The sequence below is a fragment of the Ovis canadensis genome, chromosome 20 (genome assembly GCF_042477335.2).
Source record: "Ovis canadensis isolate MfBH-ARS-UI-01 breed Bighorn chromosome 20, ARS-UI_OviCan_v2, whole genome shotgun sequence".
NCBI lineage: Eukaryota > Metazoa > Chordata > Mammalia > Artiodactyla > Bovidae > Ovis > Ovis canadensis.
In genome coordinates, this window is record NC_091264.1 from 44,682,990 (window position 1) to 44,707,429 (window position 24,440).

The window sequence follows — 24,440 nt, forward strand, 5'->3', positions numbered from 1 at the left end:
AGTCAACAGCATTAGCGTAGTCAATGAAGAAGAAGTACTTGTTTTCTGGAATTCTCTTGCCTTTTCTATGCTCCAACAGATGTTGGCAATTTGATCTCTGGTTCCTCTGCCTTTTCTAAATCCAGCTTAAATATCTGGAAGTTCTCAGTTCACGTACTGTTGATGCCTAGCTTGAAGGATTTTGAGCATTACCTTGCTAGCATGTGAAATGAATGCAATTGTATGGTAGTTTGAACATTCTTTGGCACTGCCCTTCTTTGGGACTGGAATGAAAACTGACCTTTTTCAGTCCTATGGCCACTGCTGTTTTCACTAGCATATTGACTGAAGCATTTTAACAAAGTCATCTTTTAAGATTAGAAATAGCTCAGCTAGAATATATCACCTCCACTAGGTTTGTAGTAATGCTTCCTAAGGCCCACTTGACTTTGCATTCCAGGATGTCTGGCTCTAGGTGAGTGATAACACAATCATGTAAAAGATCACTGCTAATCACAAAAAACAAATATCTCAAGTTAATGATTTTTGTGCTTTTCTATGAATGGGAAGATGCAAGAATCTAGGGTCATTGAAATTCTTCCTTAGATTTCCATCTCAATCATCTAGGGGCTCCTTTATCCAAAGCCCAGAACGCTTCATTCTGTTTTTCCCAAGTGTTGTTGGGCAACTGCAGCAGGTTGAGACTTAACCCTTTGTATAACTAGATGATGTACAACATTCTCTGCTCTTTTTTACAATGCATAACTGTTTTAAGGAATATGCTCAATTGTTTAAATAGAAAGTCCAAGATAATTGAACAAATTATGATGATTGGTAAAAGAGTTTAGCAAGCTTGTAGAAGTTTAAATTTATTTATTTATTTATTTTTGGCTGTACTGGATCTTTATTGCTGCACTCTGGCTTTCTCTAATTATGGTGAGCGAGGGGTACTCTTCATTGTGGTGCATGGGCTTCTCATTGAGGTGGCTTCTCTTGTTGTGGAGCACAGGCTCTAAGCACACTGGCTTCAATAGTTGCAGCACAGAGGCTCAGTAGTTTTGGCATCCAGGCTCTGGAGTGTGGGCTCAGTAGTTGCGGTGCACAGGCTTAGTCGCCCTGCGGCATGTGAGATCTCACGGGAACCTGTGTCCTCTGCACTGGCAGGTGGATTCTTAACCACTGGACCACCGGAAGAATCCTAGAATGTATTATCTTCATTATCGAGTTTGTGTTTTCATAAATGCATGCCCCTGTGTAATCCAAACCTGTATTGAGGAAATAGGATAATGACAGAAATAAATTTTGATATGATTTAAGGAACAAGTCATAAGTTCTGAAATAAAGATAATTTATTACAGAACAAAGAAAAATTAAATTTAAAAGAATGTAATGAGAAAAACAGATATTCAATACAGATTTTTATTCTGATATAAAGAAGCAAATTATAACAAAAGAAATTTCAGATTACACAAAAACAGTAAGAGGAAAGCTAAATTTTGAATAAATCCATTGGGTCTTGGATTATTTAGTAATGTAATTAATGAAGTGATGTAAATCACTGAGCACCGTGGAAAGAGATTAGTATTTCTTGAACTTTTGACTTAAAATACTGACACTGGTACTTCCTTGGAGGTCCAGTGGTTAAGACTCCACAGGGGACACAGATTTGACCCCTGGTGGAGGAACTAAGATCCTGCATGCTGCCTGCCGTTGGTGCCGCCAAAAATAAATAAATAAATAATACTGACACAATGAGGACATCAAAACAATCTAGATAGTGTCATTGATCTAAGAGATTTTCAGATTAGTCCCCATACAAAAAAACTTAAAACATCCTAACATCTTGTAGCTCATAACTGAAAGAACTCGATAGAGGGTTACCCAGATACCAACCATTTACAATAATCAATCAGCTATGCTAGAGGATAGACTACATATCTTTTCATTCTTTCTAGAAAAATTAAATTACAAAATTAACATTAAAAGACAGTCCAATAATATAAAGTCAAAATTTTAGTTAAAAATTATTATGTGTGTCAGGCAATTAATAAAATTTTTTTTCTGACTTTCATGTTTGTGATGTTTTTAAGACTTCAAAATTTGTAATATGTAATTTTCCACTTTCATGCCTATGTTTCACTCAAATTATATATATTAGCTCTGCCAGTGTCTATATTTCTCTTTTAAGTTTCATAAGGGTCAAGACCTGTGTTCATTATTATTATGTCCAGTCCTTAGAGGGAACCTTTGACACAAGAATGCTTTCAAAGAGAATCTGTTAAATGAATGGATTTAAAAAAAAAATCAAGTTAACATATACTATCCCTTCAGCATTTACTATGGTCCAGTTCAGTTCAGTCACTTAGTCGTGTCGGACTCTTTGCGACCCCATGAATCGCAGCACGCTGGGCCTCCCTGTCCATCACCAACTCCCGGAGTTCACCCAAACTCATGTCCATCGAGTCGGTGATGCCATCCAGTCATCTCATCCTCTGTCGTCCCCTTCTCCTGTCCCCAATCCCTCCCAGCATCAGGGTCTTTTCCAATGAGTCAACTCTTCGCATGAGGTGGCCAAACTAGGGTCCAGGGACTATCCTAATCGACGTACATTTACTTCATTTTTCTTTCATTTTACATACAAACCAGCTGTACACTGGTTTATGTGCCTGTGTCTCTCCTTCTAGACTGCGATTCCAGAAAACAGAGTTTGAGAGTTAAAAACAAACGGAAAACCCAACCACGGCTACCATCTCTCCTTTGTGGTGTTAAAGGGACCACAGTTAGGGGAGAGCCTCAGGAAGGAATGGATGGTAACAACCAGAATTGGAGGAACAATGAAGTCCCTTCCAGCCCTAACATCTTGCGTTGCTACGAACATTGACTTCTAGATGCCCGGAACCACTCAGCAAAGAAACCTCGAGGGGCGGAGGTTTCCCCTCCTAGGGCTGGATTTCTGGCTCCGAGCTTTGTGATGAAGTAGTCACCATGTGCATTAACCTCCGGAGCTCCTAGAGAGTACAAGGATGCTCCTAGCAGGGAAAGGGCTGCTCGGCGGCGGAGCTCGAGATGATGACGTACTTCCGCCCTTTGTAGGTTTTCTGAGTGATGCTGCCTGCGCGGCGGACCTGGAGCTCCCGCGAGCCCGAAGGTGAGTCTCAGGCACTTCGTTTCGACTCGCCCGCCCCAGGAAGATTAAGATCGGTGCCTGGGAGTAGGTGAGGAGAGGACGTCTGCGCGGGCGTGGCCCCCGCCGGCCTCTCGTGATCACCTGGACACACGCCTCGGAAGGAGGTCCAGCCCCTGCCCCCGCCCGGGTCGTGGGAGAAGACCCCCTTGTGGAGGCGGAGCTTTGTGACCAGACCCGAGGTGAGGAGGTGAAAGAGGGGCTTCCGGAACTTGCTTTCGCTGCCTGTCAAAAGCCCAACTTATATATACCCATCGTTTTTATTTAACAAGTGTTAACATTAAACAGTATTTATCGCATCTGTTTTTTCTTTAAATATTTCAAAATAAATTACAAGCATCGTGACTTGTCACCCTTTCGTATGTGCATCTCTGAAACTTAAGGACATTTTACATACACAAATCATAACCCCAATATCAACACACTCAACTAAACGTAAGCGCATCCCCTAATATTACCTGACACCTACTGCATATTCGAATTTACCCTCGTTGTCCTACAAGTGTTTTTTGCAATTGGTTTACACCAACTAGGGTCCAGTTAAAGACCGTTTGTTGCAAGTAGTTAAGTCTCTTAATTTAAAACAGTCCTATCCTTCCCTTGGGCTTCCCTGATGGCTCAGTGGTAAAGAAACTGCCTGCTAATATAGGAGATGCGGGTTCCACTTCTGGGTCGAAAAGGAAATGGCGACCCACTTCAGTATTCTTGCCTGGGAAATAAATCCCATAGACAGAGGAGCCTGGCGGACTGTGGCCCATGGGGGTCTCAAAAGTCTCGGTAACGACTTAGCAATTAAACAGTAACAATAATCCTTCCCCTCTTTTCTCCCCACCCTATTGCCTGGTTGAAGGATATTTCAGTCCTTTCCTAGAATATCTCCGTTTCCGAATGTGCCAGTTTCCTCATGGTATTTAAGTTATTCCTTTTTTCTTTGCCATTGTGATCAGTTTTCCTTTGGAATTTATTTTACAACGCAGGTGGTTTATTATTTTCATTATCTCCTAGTAATTGCTAATATGCTGAAGCTAATAAAGAAGCTCAGGAATTCCCTGGCGGTCCAGTGGTTAGGACCTGGCGCTTGCAGTGCACAGGACAGGTTAGAACCCAGGTGGAGGAACTAAGATCCCTGTGGCACACATGTGGTGTCAGAAAAAAAGAAAAAGAAACGCTCTTTTACACTGTTTCTGCCACCTCGTGGTTTTTTTAGTTCAATTAAGGAAGATGAGGACACTTCAGATTCTGTAATTGTATCACTCTTTTATCATATACTTGCTGCCTGAAACATAGGCACTTAGTGAATATTTAAGTGAGTTCCCTTTGTGAATAACGTGTAATACATAGAAACTGAATTTTGAATTTAGGATGAATTGCCCTACTTGTTTGTACACATCTTCAAGATTATGGCTTTCACTGTATTATAATTTTATCCCCATGAGTTATAAACTCCTGTGTATACCCAGCTCTTAGCACAGCTCATAAATATCTGCCCAAAGTTTGAAGCTCTTTTTTCAAACAAAAGTTAAGCTCTTTTGCCTTTCAGTTGTGTTTTTTCAAAGTTAATTTGATGAATATATTGACATTATACCTAAGTGGCTGTCTTTTGGATCCAGTGCACTAGCCTCCGCTTCCACTCTTTCAGTGCTTGCCTTTTCTTCTTCCACTCTTGCCTCCATCTTCATTCCCTCAGCTCGCTTACTATCCAGTAGCAGAGCTTCTTAAAACATAAACCCGGCCTTGTCATTTACCCTCCTATACACCTTCAGTGGCTTTCCTGTGCATTTAGAATAAAAAATAAACTTCTATGTCCTGTCGGGGGATTTGAACCGTTCTCTCCCTACAACCCACCTCTACTCTGCAGAGCTCAGTCCTTACTGTTCTTAGGGCTCATTAGCTACCTCACCTCTCATCATCCTATCTTAATAGGTCCTACATTTATTTGATAACTTGATGCTGGTTGGTTTTCTTCACAGTACTTATGACAACTGCTTATTATTTTATCTGCCTCCTTACTTTTGTTGTTTTTGCTATTATTTTTTTTTAATCTTCCCCATTAGAGTGATAGTTCCAGCAACACAGGGACTCCTTCTCCCTGGAACAGAGCCATGAAGCAGTACAGCAGAAGGAATCAAATAGGAAAACTTTGAGTAGTTAGCGTAAATGGCACCAAATTTATTGACTGTGTTTTAAAATACAAGAGTCTTAAACCAGTTAGAGAATTCAGTTTCTTTTAGTTGTAGGACTGAAGTCCATGGTAGGACTAAGGTCTCCCTTTCCTTGCTGGCTGCCCCTGGGGGACAGGTCTCAGCTTCTGGAGGCTGCCTGCATTCCTTTACAGGTGGCTCCCTCCATCAGCAAGTCAGTGGTTGTGTATCTAATCCTTCTCATGCTTCAACTCTCTGACTTCCTCTTCTGCTTAAAAAAAAAAAAAAAAAATGCTATTAAAGGAGTTACGTAGTGGGTTAGGCCCGCCTAGAAACCTCCTAAGGTCAACTGATTGCTAAACCTAATTACATCTTAATAATACCTTTCATCATGTAAACTAACAATCTTCAGGGACATGATAACATGATGGAGATCATAGGGCAATCTTAGAATTCTGCCTACCACAGTTCCACTCTTTATTTATTCTGCAAGTTGAGGGTTGAGGGACAGTTGGGTTATTTCTGGTTTGGAACTATTGTGAATAAAATTGCTCTGAACATTCCTGTATTTTTTGCTTTTAGTGAGCATAAGCACTTGTTTCTTTGGGGTATAAATCCAACAGTGGAATTACTGTATCAGGGGGTACACAGACATTCATCTTGTCAAAAAATGTTGAGACCATCACTCAGTATCTGAAATGAAAAGACAGCTGAAGAGATCCTCTCACTAGGACCTAGGTACAGTCCTCAGTAGGTACAGAAGAGGTTGCTGCTCTTACATAAGGGTTTTGAGAAACATGGGGTTCAGTGGGCTGACATCTGTGGAGGCATGGTTTCATGGGACAAACTGTTGTTCATTAGTTGGCACTCAGAGCTGTTTATTTTAACAAGTCATTCCCGACTAACTGATTTTCGAAAGCTATGGGTTGTCACTAATTGATGGACTTACAAAAATGTGTTCTCTGAAATGAATTGTTGATTGAATAGATCAGCTCTGGGCTACTTGATACCACAGTTGCAGAACATTTTTATTCTCAAGCTTTAAGAGATAGTTCTAAAGAATTTTCCAAAGTGGTTGTACCCATTAAACTATCATATCAATGTATTAGAGTTCCATTTGCTCCAATTCCTTGTTGATTTACCCTTAAATTATAAGATGTGTATTTACTTTTAGAATTTTTAAAATGAAGTCTATTGTTCAGTATTTCTATTCTCCTGACACCAAGGCATTAATACACTCCTTTTACTGAACTGACCATCTACCACATCTTGTTATTATAAAGAATTTTAGTTTTATATTCCTCCCCTTTGTGTAGAAAAACATTCTCATGTAAAAAAATGTAATAAGGGCTATCCATTGAAAAATTCCACATCATACCTGCTCCCAACCACTTATTTCCCATTCCCAGGGACAAGTAATGTTGCTCAGGCATCCAAATATATATATGTATATATTTTTTCTTCCCCTTTCCCTTTTGTTAATATTTTTCAAAGGATGGGATCTTGCCCATCCTTTCATATCTGTACATAAAGAGCTTCCTCATTTTAAAAACCTGCATAGCAGTAGTTATGGATTATTATATGGATTACTATAATTTATTTACCTAGTCCCATCTTGGTGGCCATTTGGATTGTTTCCAACCTTTGTCTCACAAACAGTGCTTCAGTAAATAACCTTTTATGTACATCATTTTACATGTGAGTGAATAAATTACAAGAGATTTCCTCCCATAATCATTTACATTTATCACCATATTTTGTCAGTTCTTGAGCTTATGTTGTTTCCTCTATTTCATACCTTCTTTCTGAGTTCACCTTTCTTTGCTGAACTCTATATCCTTTACTTACTCTCGTAGGAAGTGTTTTTGGGTTGTAAATGACTTCATTTTGCTCTAGTTACTTATATTTAGCTCAGGGTAAATATAAGTCATTTCTCCATTCCGATTGCCTTCTAGAATCTGTTAGTGAGCACTTTGCTGTGTTTCCTTCATAGGTAATCTCTTTTCCTTTGGTAGTTATTAAGATTGTCTCTTTATCCTCAATAGACTTCACTTTCACTCTATTATGTCTAGGTGTGCACTCTTGATCTGAGAGGTCAGGCCTTCATTTCTGGAAAATTCTTAATTTTTTCTCATCAACTATTATTTCTTAGTCATTCACTACATTCTTTTCTTCTGAAGTTCCTGTATATTAATGTTGTAGTATCTTAATATTTTATATTATAATCTGTATCAGTTCAGTTCAGTCGCTCAGTCGTGTCTGACTCTCAGCTACCCCATGAATCGCAGCATGCCAGGCCTCCCTGTCCATCACCAACTCCCAGAGTTCACTCAGACTCATGTCCATCGAGTCCGTGATGCCATCCAGCCATCTCATCCTCCATCGTCTCCTTCTTCTCCTGCCTCCAATCCCTCCCAGCATCAGAGTCTTTTCCAATGAGTCAACTCTTCGCATGAGGTGGCCAAAGTATTGGAGTTTCAGCTTTAGCATCATTCCTTCCAAAGAAATCCCAGGGCTGATCTCCTTCAGAATGGACTGGTTGGATCTCCTTGCAGTCCAAGGGACTCGCAAGAGTCTTCTCCAACACCACAGTTCAAAAGCATCAATTCTTCGGTGCTCAGCCTTCTTCACAGTCCAACTCTCACATCCATACATGACCACAGGAAAAACCGTAGCCTTGACTAGACGGACCTTAGTTGGCAAAGTAATGTCTCTGCTTTTGAATATACTGTCTAGGTTAGTCATAACTTTTCTTCCAAGAAGTAAGCATCTTTTAATTTCATGGCTGCAATCACCATCTGCAGTGATTTTGGAGCCCCAAAAAATAAAGTCTGACACTATTTCCACTGTTTCCCCCTCTATTTGCCATGAAGTGATGGGACCAGATGCCATGATCTTCGTTTTCTGAATGTTGAGCTTTAAGCCAACTTTTTCACTCTCCTCTTTCACTTTCATCAAGAGGCTTTTTAGCTCCTCTTCACTTTCTGCCATAAGATTGGTGTCATCTGCATATCTGAGGTGATTGATATTTCTCCCGGCAATCTTAATTCCAGCTTGTGTTTCTTCCAGTCCAGCGTTTCTCATGATGTATTCTGCATATAAGTTAAATAAGCATATATATTTATATATTATATGTATGAAAGAGCAATTAACATTAACTGCTCTTTTTAATCTCCTGTTGCATTCAGAGTAAAGTCTCAGTATTCTCATAATCACTGTTACTCTTCAGCTGTGTCCATTCTGTTGTTTATCCTCTGATGCATGTTAAATGGGTTAGGGTAAGAGTCTGTTGTTTGCTTGGCCTGTGATGTTGAATCTCCTGCCAGCGCCTTTTCTCTGCTTGACTAATTTCTGTTAGTTATTTCAGGCCCAATTCAAATGTACTTGCTCCTAAGCCACATTGTTTCATTGCTTCACACTTTGTCAGAATTATGTTTTTCCTACTCGTTGCTCTATAGACATTTGGTTAAAGCCTCTTGTTGCTTTTCTTTTTTAAATTTAGTTAATTTGGCTGCCTTGGGGCTTAGTTGCGGCACTTCGGATCTTCTCTTTTGTTGCAGTATGCAGACTTCTAATTGTGGCATGTGGGCTCAGTTCCTCTGCAGCATGCAGGATCTCAGTTCCCTGACCAGGGATTGAACCCACATCCCCTGCACTGCAAGGCAGATTCTTAACCCATTGACCACCAGGGAAGTCCCTTTGTTTATTTTTTTGGAATAAGTACTTTATTTCAAATGATTCAAGAAACAACAATAAACATTTATTTAGTACATGAGTCTGTGGCCTTTGGTTATCTAGGCAGTGCTTACTTGTACATCTGCAGTCAGCTGTGAGCTCTGCAGATCTCAGCTGGAGTCACTCACATGTTGGGGCGGGGCGGGAGGGGAGGGGAGGTTATCTGGCTGTTAGGTGACCTAGGATGGCCTCATCTGCTCCATCTGAAAGACAGTATATCCTCTTAGCAGTTATAGAAGGCATGGCCATGCAAGAGCAATCACACTAGCTTCTGTCACACTTGTTAGTATTACACTGGCCAAGTCAGGTCATGTGTTAGACCCAGAATCACAGCAGGAGCACACAACAAAGTCCATGTCTACAGGGAGGGGTGAAGAAATGGGGTCAGTAATGTCTTCTGCCATATGCCTTTTTAAAAATTTCAGTTTCTAAACATACATATGTATACCTTTTATTAACATGAATGATAGTATGATATTATTCTTATACTGTTTTTTTCCTCATTGTTTATTTCATTAAGACATAATTTTTCTCATCAGGTGCGTCCTTCTGAAGAAGATTAAATCAGAGGATCTTAAATCAGTTACACCTCCACCCCAGGCTGGATTGAGCCCTTCTAAATCAATCCCAGAATGGCTTCAGCAGGGGAACAGGAGGGATTTAAGATTGTGAAGGTGGAGGAAGACCCTATCTGGGACCAAGAAACCTACCTTCGAGAGAACAACTTTTCTGGCCAGGAAGCCTCCCGCCAACTTTTTAGACACTTTTGTTACCAAGAGACTCCTGGTCCCCGAGAAGCACTGAGCCGGCTTCGGGAACTCTGTCATCAGTGGCTGAGGCCAGACACACATACCAAGGAGCAAATCCTGGAGCTCCTGGTCCTCGAGCAGTTCCTGACCATCCTGCCTGAGGAGCTCCAGGCCTGGGTATGCGAGCACCATCCCGAGAGTGGGGAGGAGGCAGTGGCTGCAGTTGAAGACCTGGAGCGAGAACTCAGTGAACCAGAGAACCAGGTGAGAGGAGGAAGATGGCCTTCTGGACATAGAATATGAAATGAAGGGTGAAGTTTGGTGACCCAGGTTGGTTGGTTGTAGCCACATGTATTAGTTCTCTGTTGCTGGGTAACAAGTAATCCCCTTAGCTTTAATGGCTTAAAAAAAAAATTACCTCCCAATTTCTGAGTCAGGTTTTGGGAGCCACTTAGGAGGATCTCTCATGACGTTGCAGTGAAGATGTCAACCAAGATTATAGTCCCCTGAAGACCTACTGCAGCTGGTGGATCCACTTTCAAAATGGCTTACTCCCATGGTTGTTGGTAGGGGGCTTTGGTTCCTCACTGGTTGCTGGCAGGGGTCTTTACTAGGTTTCTCCTTAGGGCTCATTGAGTGTCCTCACAACATGTCAGTTGGCTTCTCTGAGAGAGAGATAGAAATAGAGGAAGAGAGGATAAGGATGAATCCTCACGTTTTTATGACTTAGTCTCAGAAATTATATACAGTGGCTTCTGCCATACATTCTATTCAGTAGAAATGAGCCATTTTAAGTACAACTCTCACTCAAGGGGAGAGAAATCAGGCTCCACCTTTTAGTGGAAATAATGTTGAAGAGCTTATGAACATATTTTAAACCATCACACCTCATTGGGCCACTCTTGTTCTCCCCCTTCTGCTTTTGGGTGTGGAATTAAACTCTGGGCTTTCCACTGTGCAATTGCATAAAATGTCTCATACAGTTCCATATGATCTCTCTCACTGAGTGTGAGTCCAGGTTCCAGTAGTCATCCTCTTATGAATCTAAATATACCTCCCTGCCTTTAGGCCCCAGATTGTGAACATGGACTTGCCAAAATGCTCTCAGGGGATGCAATGCATTTGAAGGCCAAGCAAGAATCAACAGCTTTCCAGCTTCAGTCCATGGTGACGCAGCTCAAATGTGAATCTTTTGGGCTCCACAAATTTGAAGAACAAGGTAAGGACGTTTTTAGGTCCATTCAGAGGATCTCTGGTGGTCCAATATAGGGTAATAGTTGAGACTGTGGACTCTGGGACCAAATTGTTTCAGTTGGAATTTAAGCACTGCTACTTAGAAGCTATGTGACATTGAACAGGTCAAGTCACCTTCCTGTGCCTTCAGTTTATGCGTCTGTAAGATGGAAATAATCAGAGTACAGAGTCAGAGAGTCATTTGAAGATTTAATAAGTTAATATATATAAAACATTTAGAGCAGCACCTGCTTTGTAGTAAGCCCTTCACAGTGCCTGCTTGTGTACATCTTCTTTGGAAGTCTCACCTTGTCTGGGTGACCTCCAGCCATTTCAGCAGGTGCTGGTTACCCCTTACTTTGTCTCCATATCTCAGTTTAGGTTGTTACATTACACTGCCAGTTTTGGATCCTAAATTGTGTATATTTGACATGAATCTTCCTCTTTGCCATCCTATGGTTATACCCTTTCATAAAGGAAAAAAATGATACTGATCTATTATTCTAGATGGTGAAACTGTACTTAAAAACCAGGACTTGACATCAAAACAGGAAGTCTTAAAAGAAATGGGACATTTTGAGAATAGCAGACTCCAAAGAGATATTCCTTTAGATTCTAAATATAGAGAAATGTGTAAACATGAGAGCAGGGCAGAAAAACAGAGCGGACAGCCCACTGGAGAGAGACGTCACAAGTGCAACGAGTGTGGGAAAAGCTTTACTCAGAGTTCAGTTCTCATTCAGCACCAGAGAATCCACACTGGGGAGAAGCCATATGAATGTGAAGAATATGGAAAGACCTTCAGCCAGAGGTCAGGCCTGATTGAACATCAGCGGAGCCACACTGGAGAGAAACCCTATCAATGTAAAGACTGCGGGAAAGCCTTTAGTGCCAGCAATGGCCTCATTAGACACAGAAGGATCCACACAGGGGAAAAACCATATGAATGTGAAGAGTGTGGGAAAACCTTCCGCCTGAGCTCGTACCTTGTTCAGCATCAGAGGATACACACTGGAGAGAAGCGCTATCACTGTAGTGAGTGTGGGAAAGCCTTCAGCCAGAATGCCGGGCTTTTCCAGCATCTCCGAATCCACACTGGTGGGAAACCCTATCAGTGCAGTCAGTGCAGTAAAAGCTTTAGTAGGCAAACACTCCTTATAAAACATCAGAGAAGCCACACTGGAGAGAGACCGTATGAGTGTGATGAGTGTGGGAAAGCTTTCAGTCATCATTGCATAAAATGCCTCATTAGGCATTTTAGAATCCATACTGTTGTCAAACTGGACTAAACTAACCCTATGGACCACCAGGGCCCTTCAGTGAGGTGATTCTCAGGAAAGTAAGATATTCAAATGGCTTATTTTACTCTTATGAAATTCATTTGCTTTGGAATGCATGACTTTTTTGCAGACCATGTGCTGCTGTCTCCTGAGTGGATGACTGTGGGTGTGAGCATGTGGGCACTTGCTTGGCAGCTTCCTTCTTCCCTATCCCTTTGTTCATTTCTAACAATTTCCCTTAAAGCAACCAAATCTTACCTGGGAATAAATTGGTATGTAGGGGCCATTATTGAGTAATACTTAATATTGATCAACTCTAAATGACTAGCATTTGTGTATATACTCAAAGGATATTCAGAGGTGAGTTGTTCTTTTTTTTTTTTTTTTTTGTAAAAGTAACATTTTAAACACAATAAGGTTTGGGGGAATAAGAATTGTTCCTATTCCCATAGAAAATCATTATCATTGTCAACAATCTCCCCAGGAATGTAATGGACATTCTCTTTAATACTTTCATCAGAATGGTTGGCAAACTTATTTACTAAGTAGCATTACCCCTGGTGTGAGGTGTATAGATTTGATGGTTTAGAAATCCATGTCCCATTTTGATATTGAACTCCAAATTCTCAGTGCAGGTCATTACTATATTTAAGGTTCCCATTTTTGTTATAAATAATGATTCAGATGATACTTTAAGACCTTTGTGGAACTTCCCTGGTGGCCCAGTGATTAAGACTCTACACTCCTAATGCAGGAGGCACAGGCTAGATTCCTGGACAGGGAACTAAGATCCCATGTGCCATGTGATGAGGCCAGTAATAATAAACCCTTTGCAATGTGCCTGTTTTATTCATAGCCTTTTCTGTCACAGGCTTTAGAAGTTTAACCATGTGGAAGGCCACTGTAAGCAGCAGCAGAGCAGCATCATTGAGATTATAAAGAAATGGAGCCTCTGGCCTCAGGCAGCTTATGCTTAACTGGGGAGACCAGCAGGTTCAAGCCGTTTACTGTCAGGGTTAAACACAGTACCTGCTTCTCCATCTGTAAGCTCTATGACTTTGGGCAGTTTAATTAAATGTCCCTATGCTACAGTCTCCCTATCTATAAATTTAATAGGGGGTAAGAGTACCCTTCTCATAGGATACATGAGATTAATACAGACTTGTAAAGCACTGAAAATATAACTCAATAAATGTACACTGTGATTTACCTAAGAAATAATACCGTCTAATGAATGTAGGTGGAATTTTAAGTATCCTGTTTGAAGTAAATGGAATGTTAAATGCCTCTACTGACAATCTCATTATACTTTTCTCCACTGTCAAAATGTTAATCAGAATTTCAAAAGAAAGGAACTATAAGTTCAACTTAAAAATATACCGTGCTAAGCATGTCTTCAAAGTTTGTTTTTAGAAAGTTAAAGAAGCCTATATATGTATGTATATATATGTAAATATATAAGGTGTGTGTGTATATATGTAAATATATATATGTGTGTATATATGTGTATATATATTTGGTTTTCCTTATAGCTTGGGGACCATAACAACAACAAAAACTAAAATTCCTTGACTGTTTCATTTGGAAACAGAACATTAGCTAAATGCAGACTATTTAAAATAGGGCTTTTTTCTTTTTAGCCTTACTTCAGGGCATGCAGGATCTTAATTCCCTGACCAGGGATAGAACTTCATGCCCCCGACAGTAGAAGCATGGAGGCTTAAACACTGGACCACCAGGGAAGTCCCCAGAACAGTGCTTATTGAATTTTAGAGTATCTACAAATCATCTGGAATCTTGTTAAAATAGATTCTAATTCAAAAGGTAATGGTGGAGCCCACAAATCTGCATTTTCAACACACTCCCAGTGGTGCTGATGCTGCTGGTTCATGGAGCACATTTGAATATCAGGACCCCAGACAGTCCTGATGGTCCTTCTACAGCTAGAGGTGTCAGGCAAATTCATTTCCTTCTCATCCTCCCACTGAAACCCTTTATGTCTGCATGTTGCCCCTACACCTGTGCTCCCCACTGCCAGCCCCACCCTCAGAGGAGTGAGATGCCCATGAAGTGCAATGGGCAGGTGGCTGAGGGGGCTGGGAAACCAGGCAGCATTCTCTGCTCTGCACAGGCAGATTCATCACTTGGGAAGTCTAAGTAGTTCCTGTAAACGTTTGCTTTAGGAAAAAGCCTCTGTTCCAGAGCTTCCGCTATGCCTCCTCTCTCCCTTTCACATGAACTCCCAGGGTGACAGGAAAGGAACTGTCCATGTTTTACAAGCACAGTGCAGACCTGCAGTCCTCACTGCCCCCGCCCCCTGCAGCATCTCGGGACACAAGGACAAGGACTCAGCGGCATGTCCTTAGCTAGGGTGCTACTACAAACCACACGCACCTTCAACACAGACCTTTAGTTTGGTCCCTCTGAGATTCCAGCACCAGGGCTCAGACAGCCCTTTCCTGTCTCACCTTTCCAGAAAGGCAAAGAAAAGCTCACAAAGACGAAAGCAACCATAAAAGAGAGGCCCAAGGCATAAAGGAGAAGAGCTCAGGGGAGGAGAGGAGAGATGGGAGGAAAGGGCCTGATAGGGCAGGCCTGCGACCTAAGGAAACCAAAGGGAGAATTGGGGAATGTTGCTTTTTCTTTTCAGTTTCTCTTTCATCAGTCTAGTCCAAAGTGTTCTAGTCTCTGATAACACACTCCGGCATTCAGCCTTAAGACAGTGACATGAAGGATTTTCAGTGCCTGTGAGCAGAGGAGCATCTAGAAAAGAAGGGAAGTTCAGGCAGTGAGCAGAGCACTCAGCCAGTCAGCAGCATCTGCTGAGCACCACTTTGGGCCAGTGGGCACTGTTGTGGGGACTTGGGACACATGAGGGTACCCTGCTTGAGAAAAACAATAAACAGTAAGTATAATAAATGAGGCTTCCCAGGTGGCGCTGTGGTAAAGGATCTGTCTGCCAGTGCAGGAGACAGACGAGACACCAGTTCAATCCCTGGGTCCAGAAGTTCCCTGGAGAAGGAGATGGCAACCCACTCCAGTATTCTTGCCTGGAAAATGCCATGGATAGAGGAGCCTGGTGGGCAACAGTCTATGAGGTCACGAAGAGTCGGACACAACTAATGACTAAACACAGCACATAATAAATAAATGACAGTGTAATAAAGTGTTTTGGAAACAGAAGAAAATGGAGCAGGATAAAGGAGTGGGGTTTCATTATCTCGGGTGGTCAGGGAAGGCTTCACTGAAGAGGCATTTGCGCTAAGATTTGGAGCAGGTGAGGGAGTTGGTGCTGCCTGGGAGGGTGACTCAGGAAGGGAATGGGCTGGTACAGAAGCCTTATGGTGTAGACTAAAAAGTTTTCCCCTGGGGTTTCACAGGTGCTCCTCACCATCCCCCTACAAGAGGAAGACATTCTATTTGCCATTCACATTCACTGTTGAGTAAACTCAGCTTGGTGACATGAAGTGATTGTCATCTCCCAAGCAGGCGAAGTTGAGCAAAGTCTTCGAGACTGACTGACTGTCTAGTGCTCTTTCCCACTGCTGCTGCTGCTAAGTCACCTCAGTCGTGTCTGACTCTGTGCGACCCCATAGACGGCAGCCCACCAGGCTCCCCCATCCCTGGGATTCTCCAAGCAAGAACATTGGAGTGGGTTGCCATTTCCTTCTCCAATGCATGAAAGCGAAAAGTGAAAGTGAAGTCGCTCAGTTGTGTCCAACTAGCAGCGACCCCATGGACTGCAGCCTACCAGGCTCCTCCATCCATGGGATTTTTGCATCCAGAAACTTTGTCCTCCCCCCAACCCCCCACAGCTGGGAAAGATTGAGGGCAGGAGGAGAAGGGGGCGACAGGATGAGATGGTTGGATGGCATCACTAACTCAATGTGCACGAGTTTAAGCAAACTCAGGGAGATAGTGAAAGACAGGGAAGCCTGGTGTGCTGCAGTTCATGGGGTCAAAACGAATCAGTCACAGCATAGCGACTGAGCAACACAACCCACCCCAGCCCCCAGAAAGTTGTTCTCCCTTAAACAGAAAACGTAGGTGAAACCACTTAAGCAGGTGTCAAGTATTTTGTGTGACTAGCTCTGTCTTGAAAGCAATGCGAGTGGGGGTGGTGCAGATACCCTGGTGGTGCACAAGAGGAAGAAATGGATGGATTCCTGGAGGTCAGGTGATGCTAATGGTGGGGCGGGAGACCCAGCGAGTGATTACCTTATATCATTACATACCCAGTAAGTGTATATATTCCAGTTCTTTATGTTAATATATATGGATGGACTCCTGGAGGTCATATGAATGATGATGGTGATAGGATGGGAGATACAAGGGAGTGAGGGCAGCCAGGTGCAGGACCTCCGCGGGCAGCCAGAGCTGGATGGGAAGAGGAGCGGGGAAAGCTGAAGGGTGGGAGAAGGAGAGACCCGCTTGCTTCTTGGTGGCAGGGCGCTGCTGTGCTGTGGTTGGTTCCTGTCCACTGGTGTGGCTGTAGGTGAGTTACTTCACCTCTCTCTGCCCAAGTGGAAAGACATGAAGGGCATGTCTTTAAATGTTTGCTTAAATCAGGACCCCCATGATATCTACCAGATGTGTTTGGCTGATAGGTCTTGTCTCTTTCAATTGGAGTTCCCTTCATTTCTTTTTTCCTATTGCATCTTATTTGCTGGGGCTTCCCAGGTGGTGCAATGGTAAGCAGATCTTGCTTATCCATTCATCTATTAATGGACATTCAGGTTTTCCATGCCCTGGCTATTGTAAATAGCACTGCAGTGAATGTTGGGGTGCATGTATCCTTTCAAACCATATTTTTCTCCAGATTTATGCCCAGGAGTGGGATTGCAGGATCATATGGTAGCTCTAGTTTTAGTTTCTTAAGCAATGTCCATACTGTTCTTCATAGTGGCTATACCAATTTACATTCCCAACAACAGTGTGGAAAGTTTCCCTTTTCTCCACACCCTCTCCAGCATTTATTGTTTGTAGATTTTTTGATGGTGGCCATTCTGACTGGTGTGAGGTGATACCTCATTGTATCACTTGCGTTTCTCTAATAATTAGCAATGATGAACACTTCATGTGCCTTTTGCCCATCTGTATGTCTTTGGAGAAATGTCTATTTAGATCTTCTGTCCATTTTTTGACTGGGTTGTTTGGGGTTTGTTATTGTTGTTTTTGAGTTGCATGAGCTGTTTATTTTGGAAATCATCCCTTATTGGTCACATCGTTTGCAACTGTTCTCTCGAAGTTTATAGATTATGTTTTTGTTTTGTTTAAATCATGATTGCTTGCTTCATCAAAATCCCCAGGGTGAGCATCAGCTAAGAAACAGAAATCACAGTGTTTTTGGTCACCTATGCACAGAATTGACATCCCCTCAACATTACTGTATTTATTGGTTGTGTGGCTTAGTTGCTCAGCCGTGTCTGCCTCTTTGTGACCCCATAGACTGTAGCCCGCCAGGCTCCTCTGTCCTTGGGGATTCCTCCAGGCAAGAACCCTGGAGTGGGTTACCATGCCCTTCTCCAGGGGATCTTCCCAACCCAGGGATCAAACCCAAGTCTCCCACATTGGAAGCAGATTCTTTACCATCTGAGCCACTAGGGAAGCCCATTCTGTTGGTTAGAAGCAAGCTATTTAGAGGTTGTGGGGATTATGTAAGGTTTTGAATACTGGAAACTGTGGTCACTGGAGGACATCTTAGAGCCTGCCTACCACACTTTCCTCTCATGTTAAGACTTCTAGTTCTCAAGGACAGTGGGATGATGAAATTAACATATCACATCATTTATGCATTTAAATTTTTGATATTTAAGTGCATCCAGATTGGCTGTGCCAATTTACTTTCCATATCCCTGCCAATATTTTGTTAAACTTTTAAATACTTGCCAATCTGTTAGGTGTTAATGGCGTCTTGTTTTTATTTTTAATCTCCAAATATTAATGGAATTATGCCTCTTTTTATATGTTTATTGGTCATTTGCATTTCTTCCTTTGTGAGTTTTTGATTCATATCCTTTATCCAGCCTCCTTTTGGGCTTTTTAATTTTTTTTGCCCCAGGTTGTACCATGTGGATTGTGGAAGGTCTCTGTTCCCTGACCAGGGATCAAACCTGGACCCTCAGCAGTGAGAGCATGGAGTCCTAACCCCAGGACTGCCAGGGAATTCCCTAACTTTTCCTTATTGATGTGTAGAAATTCTTTATAGTCTATATATTAACCTTATAATTAGTATGTATTAAGTAATCCATATTAATATGTGTGTACATTTGTGTATGTGTATACATGTACATGTGTGTGTGTGTGTATGTGTCATTAAAAAAACTGGACTACCTCTGGAGCATAAGATACTGAATGGGAGTTCTGCTGAATCCCAGACTTCAGGTAGAGTGAACCTGCCACTAAATTATCTAGACTATCTGGAGAAGCAAGAGAAGTCCCAGTTGTGGTCATGCCAGTTCCCTCTGGAACAAAAAAGGGCTACCTGAGTCAAAGTGGAAAAAAACAGCTTCCTATAGAATCAGGAATCTAGCCTGCTAGGGAAGAGTCCCTCACAGCAGGAAGTCTGCAAACAGCTCTTCTACCAGGATTTCCTTGGGCCTGACTGTGGCCATCTCTGGGAGATATAGGGGTAACAGAGACCCAACCGTCTCTCCCCCCAGGAGCAATGACTTCACGAAGATATAAGTTTAGGTCCTCACGTGTAAACTTTGGAGGAAGGCGATTGCCAGGGTTCTGTTCTAGCACTTAGGGAACTAGGTTCCTTCTAGCTTATTTCTCCATCACTTCCTGAGCAGGTACTGGTATGTATAGCTAGCCTGGGCCAGTTCTGTCTTAGTCTTAGGACTAGAGTCCCTCACCATATCCCTTGGATCACTGATTCTTCTTAACTGTGGAGCCACTTTGAGGGTCATGGTAAGAGTGTAGGCCAGGCTCAGAGAGGGTAATATGCCCAAAGCAAAGACTTTCCAGTGCCACATTTATGCTGCTTTATAAATATTACTCACACTGTCTCTACCTCCTGCATAGCTGGTGCTGATTTGCTCTTTAGAACTCTCACTGTGGATGTGGTTCAGAGAAGGGCTTGGGTGGGGGGCAAGGTGGTGGTGGAGGGAGGCTGTGGTGGGCAGTCAGGCCACATCGCAGTGTCTGTGTGTGTGCGTGTGTGCACACGTGTTCAGGCAGCCAGGCTACATCACTGTGTGTGTGTATGTGTGCAGGCGTGTGCTCAGTCCCTTAGTCGTGTCAGACTCTGTGAACCCACGGATTATAGCCTGCCAATCTCCTCTGTCTGTGGGATTTCCCAGGGAAGAATACTGGAGTGGTTTGCCATTTCACCCTCCAGGGGATCTTCCGGACCAGGGATCGAACCTGTGTCTCCTGCATTGGTAGGCAAATTCTTTACGACTGCACCACCTGGGAAGCCCTTGATATCACAGAACTGTGATCTAAATGATAGTCAGGGAAGCCAGGTAGAGAGCTATAGACAGACTCAAGAGAGATTAAGAGGTGGGTGGTAGGAAGGAATCACAGATGACATCTATGGTTCCTGGGTGGGTACTGAAGTCATTTGTGTATTTAATTATGGAGCCCTTGAGAAGAACACGTTTGGAAGGGGGAGATAATAAATACAACCTTTGATAACTGCCAAGTAGAGGACGGACAGAGGGCTCTAAAGATCAAGATAGAAAGTGAAATAAGAGTTTATTCTGTAAACATTTCCTGCCCACATTAGCAACCACTATCTGTACTAGTCATTTATCATGTTTCTTTATTTACTGGGCATGTGGCACAGTGGGATTGAACCCATGCCCCCTGCATTGGAAACAGTCTTAACCATTGGACTGCTAGGGAAGTCTCTTATCATTTAATCAAAACCCGCATTCTATTAATACTCTTGTAAGTGGGTATTTGTCAGTTCAGTTCAGTCGCTCAGTCGTGTCTGACTCTCAGCGACCCCATGAATCGCAGCACACCAGGCCTCCCTGTCCATCACCATCTCCCAGAGTTTACTCAGACTCACGTCCATCGAGTCCGTGATGCCATTCAGCCATCTCATCCTCGGTCGTCCCCTTCTCCTCCTGCCCGCAATCCCTCCCAGCATCAGAGTCTTTTCCAATGAGTCAATTCTTCGCATGAGGTGGCCAAAGTACTGGAGTTTCAGCTTTAGCATCATTCCTTCCAAAGAAATCCCAGGGCTGATCTCCTTCAGAATGGACTGGTTGGATCTCCTTGCAGTCCAAGGGACTTGCAAGAGTCTTTTCCAACACCACAGTTCAAAAGCATCAATTCTTCAGCGCTCAGCCTTCTTCACAGTCCAACTCTCACATCCATACATGACCACAGGAAAAACCATAGCCTTGACTAGACGGACCTTAGTTGGAAAAGTAATGTCTCTGCTTTTGAATATACTATCTAGGTTGGTCATAACTTTTCTTCCAAGGAGTAAGCATCTTTATTTTCATGGCTGTAATCACCATCTGCAGTGATTTTGGAGCCCAAAAAAATAAAGTCTGACAGTTTCTACTATTTCCCCATCTATTTCCCATGAAGTGATGAGACCGGATGCCATGATCTTTGTTTTCTGAATGTTGAGCTTTAAGTCAACTTTTTCGCTCTCTTTCACTTTCATCAAGAGGCTTTTTAGCTCCTCTTCACTTTCTGCCATAAGGGTGTTGTCATCTGCATATCTGAGGTTATTGATATTTCTCCCGGCAATCTTGATTCCAGCTTGTGTTTCTTCCAGTCCAGCGTTTCTCATGATGTACTCTGCATATAAGTTAAATAAGCAGGGTGACAATATACAGCCTTGACGTTCTCCTTTTCCTATTTGGAAGCAGTCTGTTGTTCCATGTCCAGTTCTAACTGTTGCTTCCTGACCTGCATACAGATTTCTCAAGAGGCAGGTTAGATGGTCTGGTATTCCCATCTCTTTCAGAATTTTCCACAGTTTATTGTGATCCACACAGTCAAAGGACTGGTGATAGACGCAAGATCCGATGCTGTAAAGAGCAACATTGCATAGGAACTTGGAATGTCAGGTCCATGAATCAAGGCAAATTGGAAGTGGTCACACAAGAGATGGCAAGGGTATTTGTAGATACCAGTATTCTTGCCTGGGAAATTCCATGGACGGAGGAGCCTGGCAGGCTACAGTCCATGGGGTTGCAAAGAATTGGACACAGCTGAGTGGCTAACACTTTCACATAGATACCAGACATGCCACTGAAAGCAGAAGCCAATCCACCTTAGTGATGTATTTCACAAGGAATAACAGATTAAAGAAAATAACATTTGAGCATCTGAGTGTGGAGTAAGTGAATCTGTTACTGTTATGCATGGCTTACACTTGCACCTCAGCATGTGGGTAATTTCATGCCTGTTGAAAGAATTCAAGTCAGACTACTTGCCATCCAGCCAGGATTGGGAAGGTACAGGTTAGGGTGAGAAAGGAATGCAATGTATGTCACATAAAAATGAGTGAGATCTGTCTAAATCATCAGTACTAAACTTCACCACTAAAGAGTCACAGTTCACATCATTCACCTCCCCCCACCCCCCACCCCCAAGTATTTCTCTTTTGGTTACCTGCTCTGATGACTTGAATCCTGGACTCATTTAAGCTCCTTAGTAGTTTTCACCATAGGCTTTATGTCAACTTTACCCCTCGCTACCCTTGCCTTTCTTCTCATGATGATTCTATTGTTACCCTGATTTACTCCATATTTACTGTTTTCTTGACTCTGGCTTCTGCTGCCAATTTCCACAGTCACAATAGGACACACTTTTCACTTCAGTACTCAAAGACACTGCTTCAACTCCAGTTTTCCCTTTACAGAACACTCCTTCAACATCCCTGCCTACACACAATTGGAAGTGGGTATACCAATGCTCAGGTTATCAGCCTCTGACACCTGTTTTATTTAGATCTTCCTGACCTCATGGGATCTGTCTTGATTTTCAGTTATGGATTCAGTGCCATCCTGTGGTTATTTTTATGTTCCAGTATCATTTGAGATTGAATATAGTTCCCTGTGCTATATACAGTAGGACATTGTTGTTCACCTGCTTTATATATAGTACTGCATATCTGCTAATCCCAAACTCCCAATTTATCCCTCTGCCACTCTCTCCCCTTTGGTAACTATAAGTTTTCTGCATCAATGAGTCTGTTTTGTAAGTTCATGTGTATCCTATTTTAGATTCCACATAAGTGATTTTGTGTTTCTCTGACCTACTTCACCTAGTATGATGATCTCTAGTTCTATCCATGTTGCTGCCAATGGAATTACTTCATTCTTTTTTATGCTGAGTAGTATTTCATTGTATATATGTAACACAGCTTCTTTATCCATCCATTCAACGGACATTTAGGTTGCTTCCATGGCTTGGCTACTGTAAATAGTGCTGCTATGAACACTGAGGTACATGTGTCATTTTGAATTAGGGTTTTTCACTTGATATATACCTAGGAGTGGGATTGCTGGATTATATTTTCAGCTTTTAAGGAACCTCCATACTGTTCTCCATAGTGTGTACTCAGTTACATCTGACTCTTTGTGACCCCATGGACTGTAGCCCACCAGGCTCCTCTGTCCATGGAATTTTCCAGGCAGGAATATTGGAGTGGGTTGCCATTTCCTCCTCCAGGGGATTTTCCCAATTCAGGAAAATCTGCCCATGACTTCTACATTGGCAGGCAGATTCTTTACTACTGAGCCACCTGGGAAGCCCAGGCTCCAAGGTAGCTGCACCAATTTACATTCCCATCAACAGTGTAGAAGGGTTCCCGTTACCCCACATCATCTCTAACATTTGTTATTTGTAGTCTTTAAAATTTTTTATTTTTGATTATGCTGGGTCTTTGTTGCTGCACACAGGCTTTCTCTAGTAGCAATGTGTGGGCTTCTCATTGTGGTGACTTCTCTTGTTGCAGACCATAGACTCTAGGCATGTGGGTGCTTCAGTAGTTGTGGCCCGTGGGCTTGAGAGCACAGGCTCAATAGTTGTGGTGTAAGGGGTTAGTTGCTCTGAGGCACTTACCAGACCAGGGATCAAACCCCTGTCTCCTGTATTGGCAGGTGGATTCTTATTCACTGTGCCCCAGCAAAGACCCATTTGTGGACTTTTTGATGACAGCCATTCTGAGTGGTGTGAAGTGATACCTCATTGTAGCTTTAACTTGCATCTCTGTAATAGTTAGCAACATTGAGCATCTTTTCACATGTGCCTTTTGGACTTTTGTATGTCTTTTTTTGAGAAATGTCTATTTAGGTCTTCTGCCCATTTATCAGTTGAGTTATTTTTCTGTTACTGAGTTGTATGAGCTATTTGTATATTTTGGAAATTAAGCCAAATTTGTGGCTTGTCAGTCACGTCATTTGCAAATATTTTCTCCTAGTCTATGGGTTGTCTTTTCATTTTGTTTATTGTTTGCTGTGCAAAAGCTTATATGTTTCTATTTGCTGTGCAAAAGTTTGTTAAGTTTGATTAGGCCTAATCTGTTTATTTTTGCTTTCATTTCTACTGACTTCAGGGACTGACCTAAGGAAAAAGTGCTATGATTTATGTCAGAGAATAAATTGTCTAGGCTCTCTTCTAGTTTTATGATGTCATGTTTTATATTTGTCTTTAAGCCATTTTGAGTTTATTTTTGTATGTGGTATGAGGGTGTGTTCTAACTTTATTGATGTACATATGACTGTCCAACTTTCCTAGTACCACTTGAAGACTGTTTTCTACTTTGTATATTCTTGCCTCTTGTCGAAGTTTGATCATAGGTGTAGGTTTATTTCTGGGCTCTTTATTCTGTTCCATTGATCCATGTGTCTGTTTTTTGTGCTAGCATTACATTATTTTGATTACTCTAGTTTTGTAGTATTGTCAGAAGTCTGGGAGGGTTACGCCTCTAGCTTTTCTCTCTTTCCTTAGGACTGCTTTGGCAATTCTGGGTCTTTAGTGATTCCATATAAATTTTGGAATTATTTGTTCTAGTTCTGTGAAAAATATTAATGAGTGATTTGATAGGGATTATATTAAATTCTGCTTGCATAATAAATGGCATTCCCCAGAAAAAACCACCAGGAAAAAAAAGGCAGGATTTCATTCTTTAAATGGATAATCAATTCAATGCAACTAA

The 24,440-nt window shown here is 42.2% G+C and overlaps 1 protein-coding gene across 2 annotated transcripts; it reads left to right on the plus strand.

Moving 5' to 3' along the window:
• Nucleotides 1-3,044: 3,044 nt before the first annotated feature.
• ZSCAN31 (zinc finger and SCAN domain containing 31) lies at nt 3,045-12,435 on the plus strand. 2 transcript variants are annotated; one of them, XM_069563717.1, is made up of 4 exons: nt 3,045-3,345; nt 9,579-10,052; nt 10,857-11,007; nt 11,529-12,435. In XM_069563717.1, exons 2-4 carry the CDS (start codon nt 9,672-9,674, stop codon nt 12,308-12,310), a joined length of 1,314 nt encoding a protein of 437 aa, XP_069419818.1. In that variant the 5' UTR covers nt 3,045-3,345; nt 9,579-9,671; the 3' UTR covers nt 12,311-12,435. The 2 variants fall into 2 exon arrangements, with proteins under 2 accessions (XP_069419818.1, XP_069419819.1); XM_069563718.1 differs by having other exon boundaries at nt 3,053-3,127.
• The last annotated feature ends 12,005 nt before the right edge of the window (nt 12,436-24,440 follow it).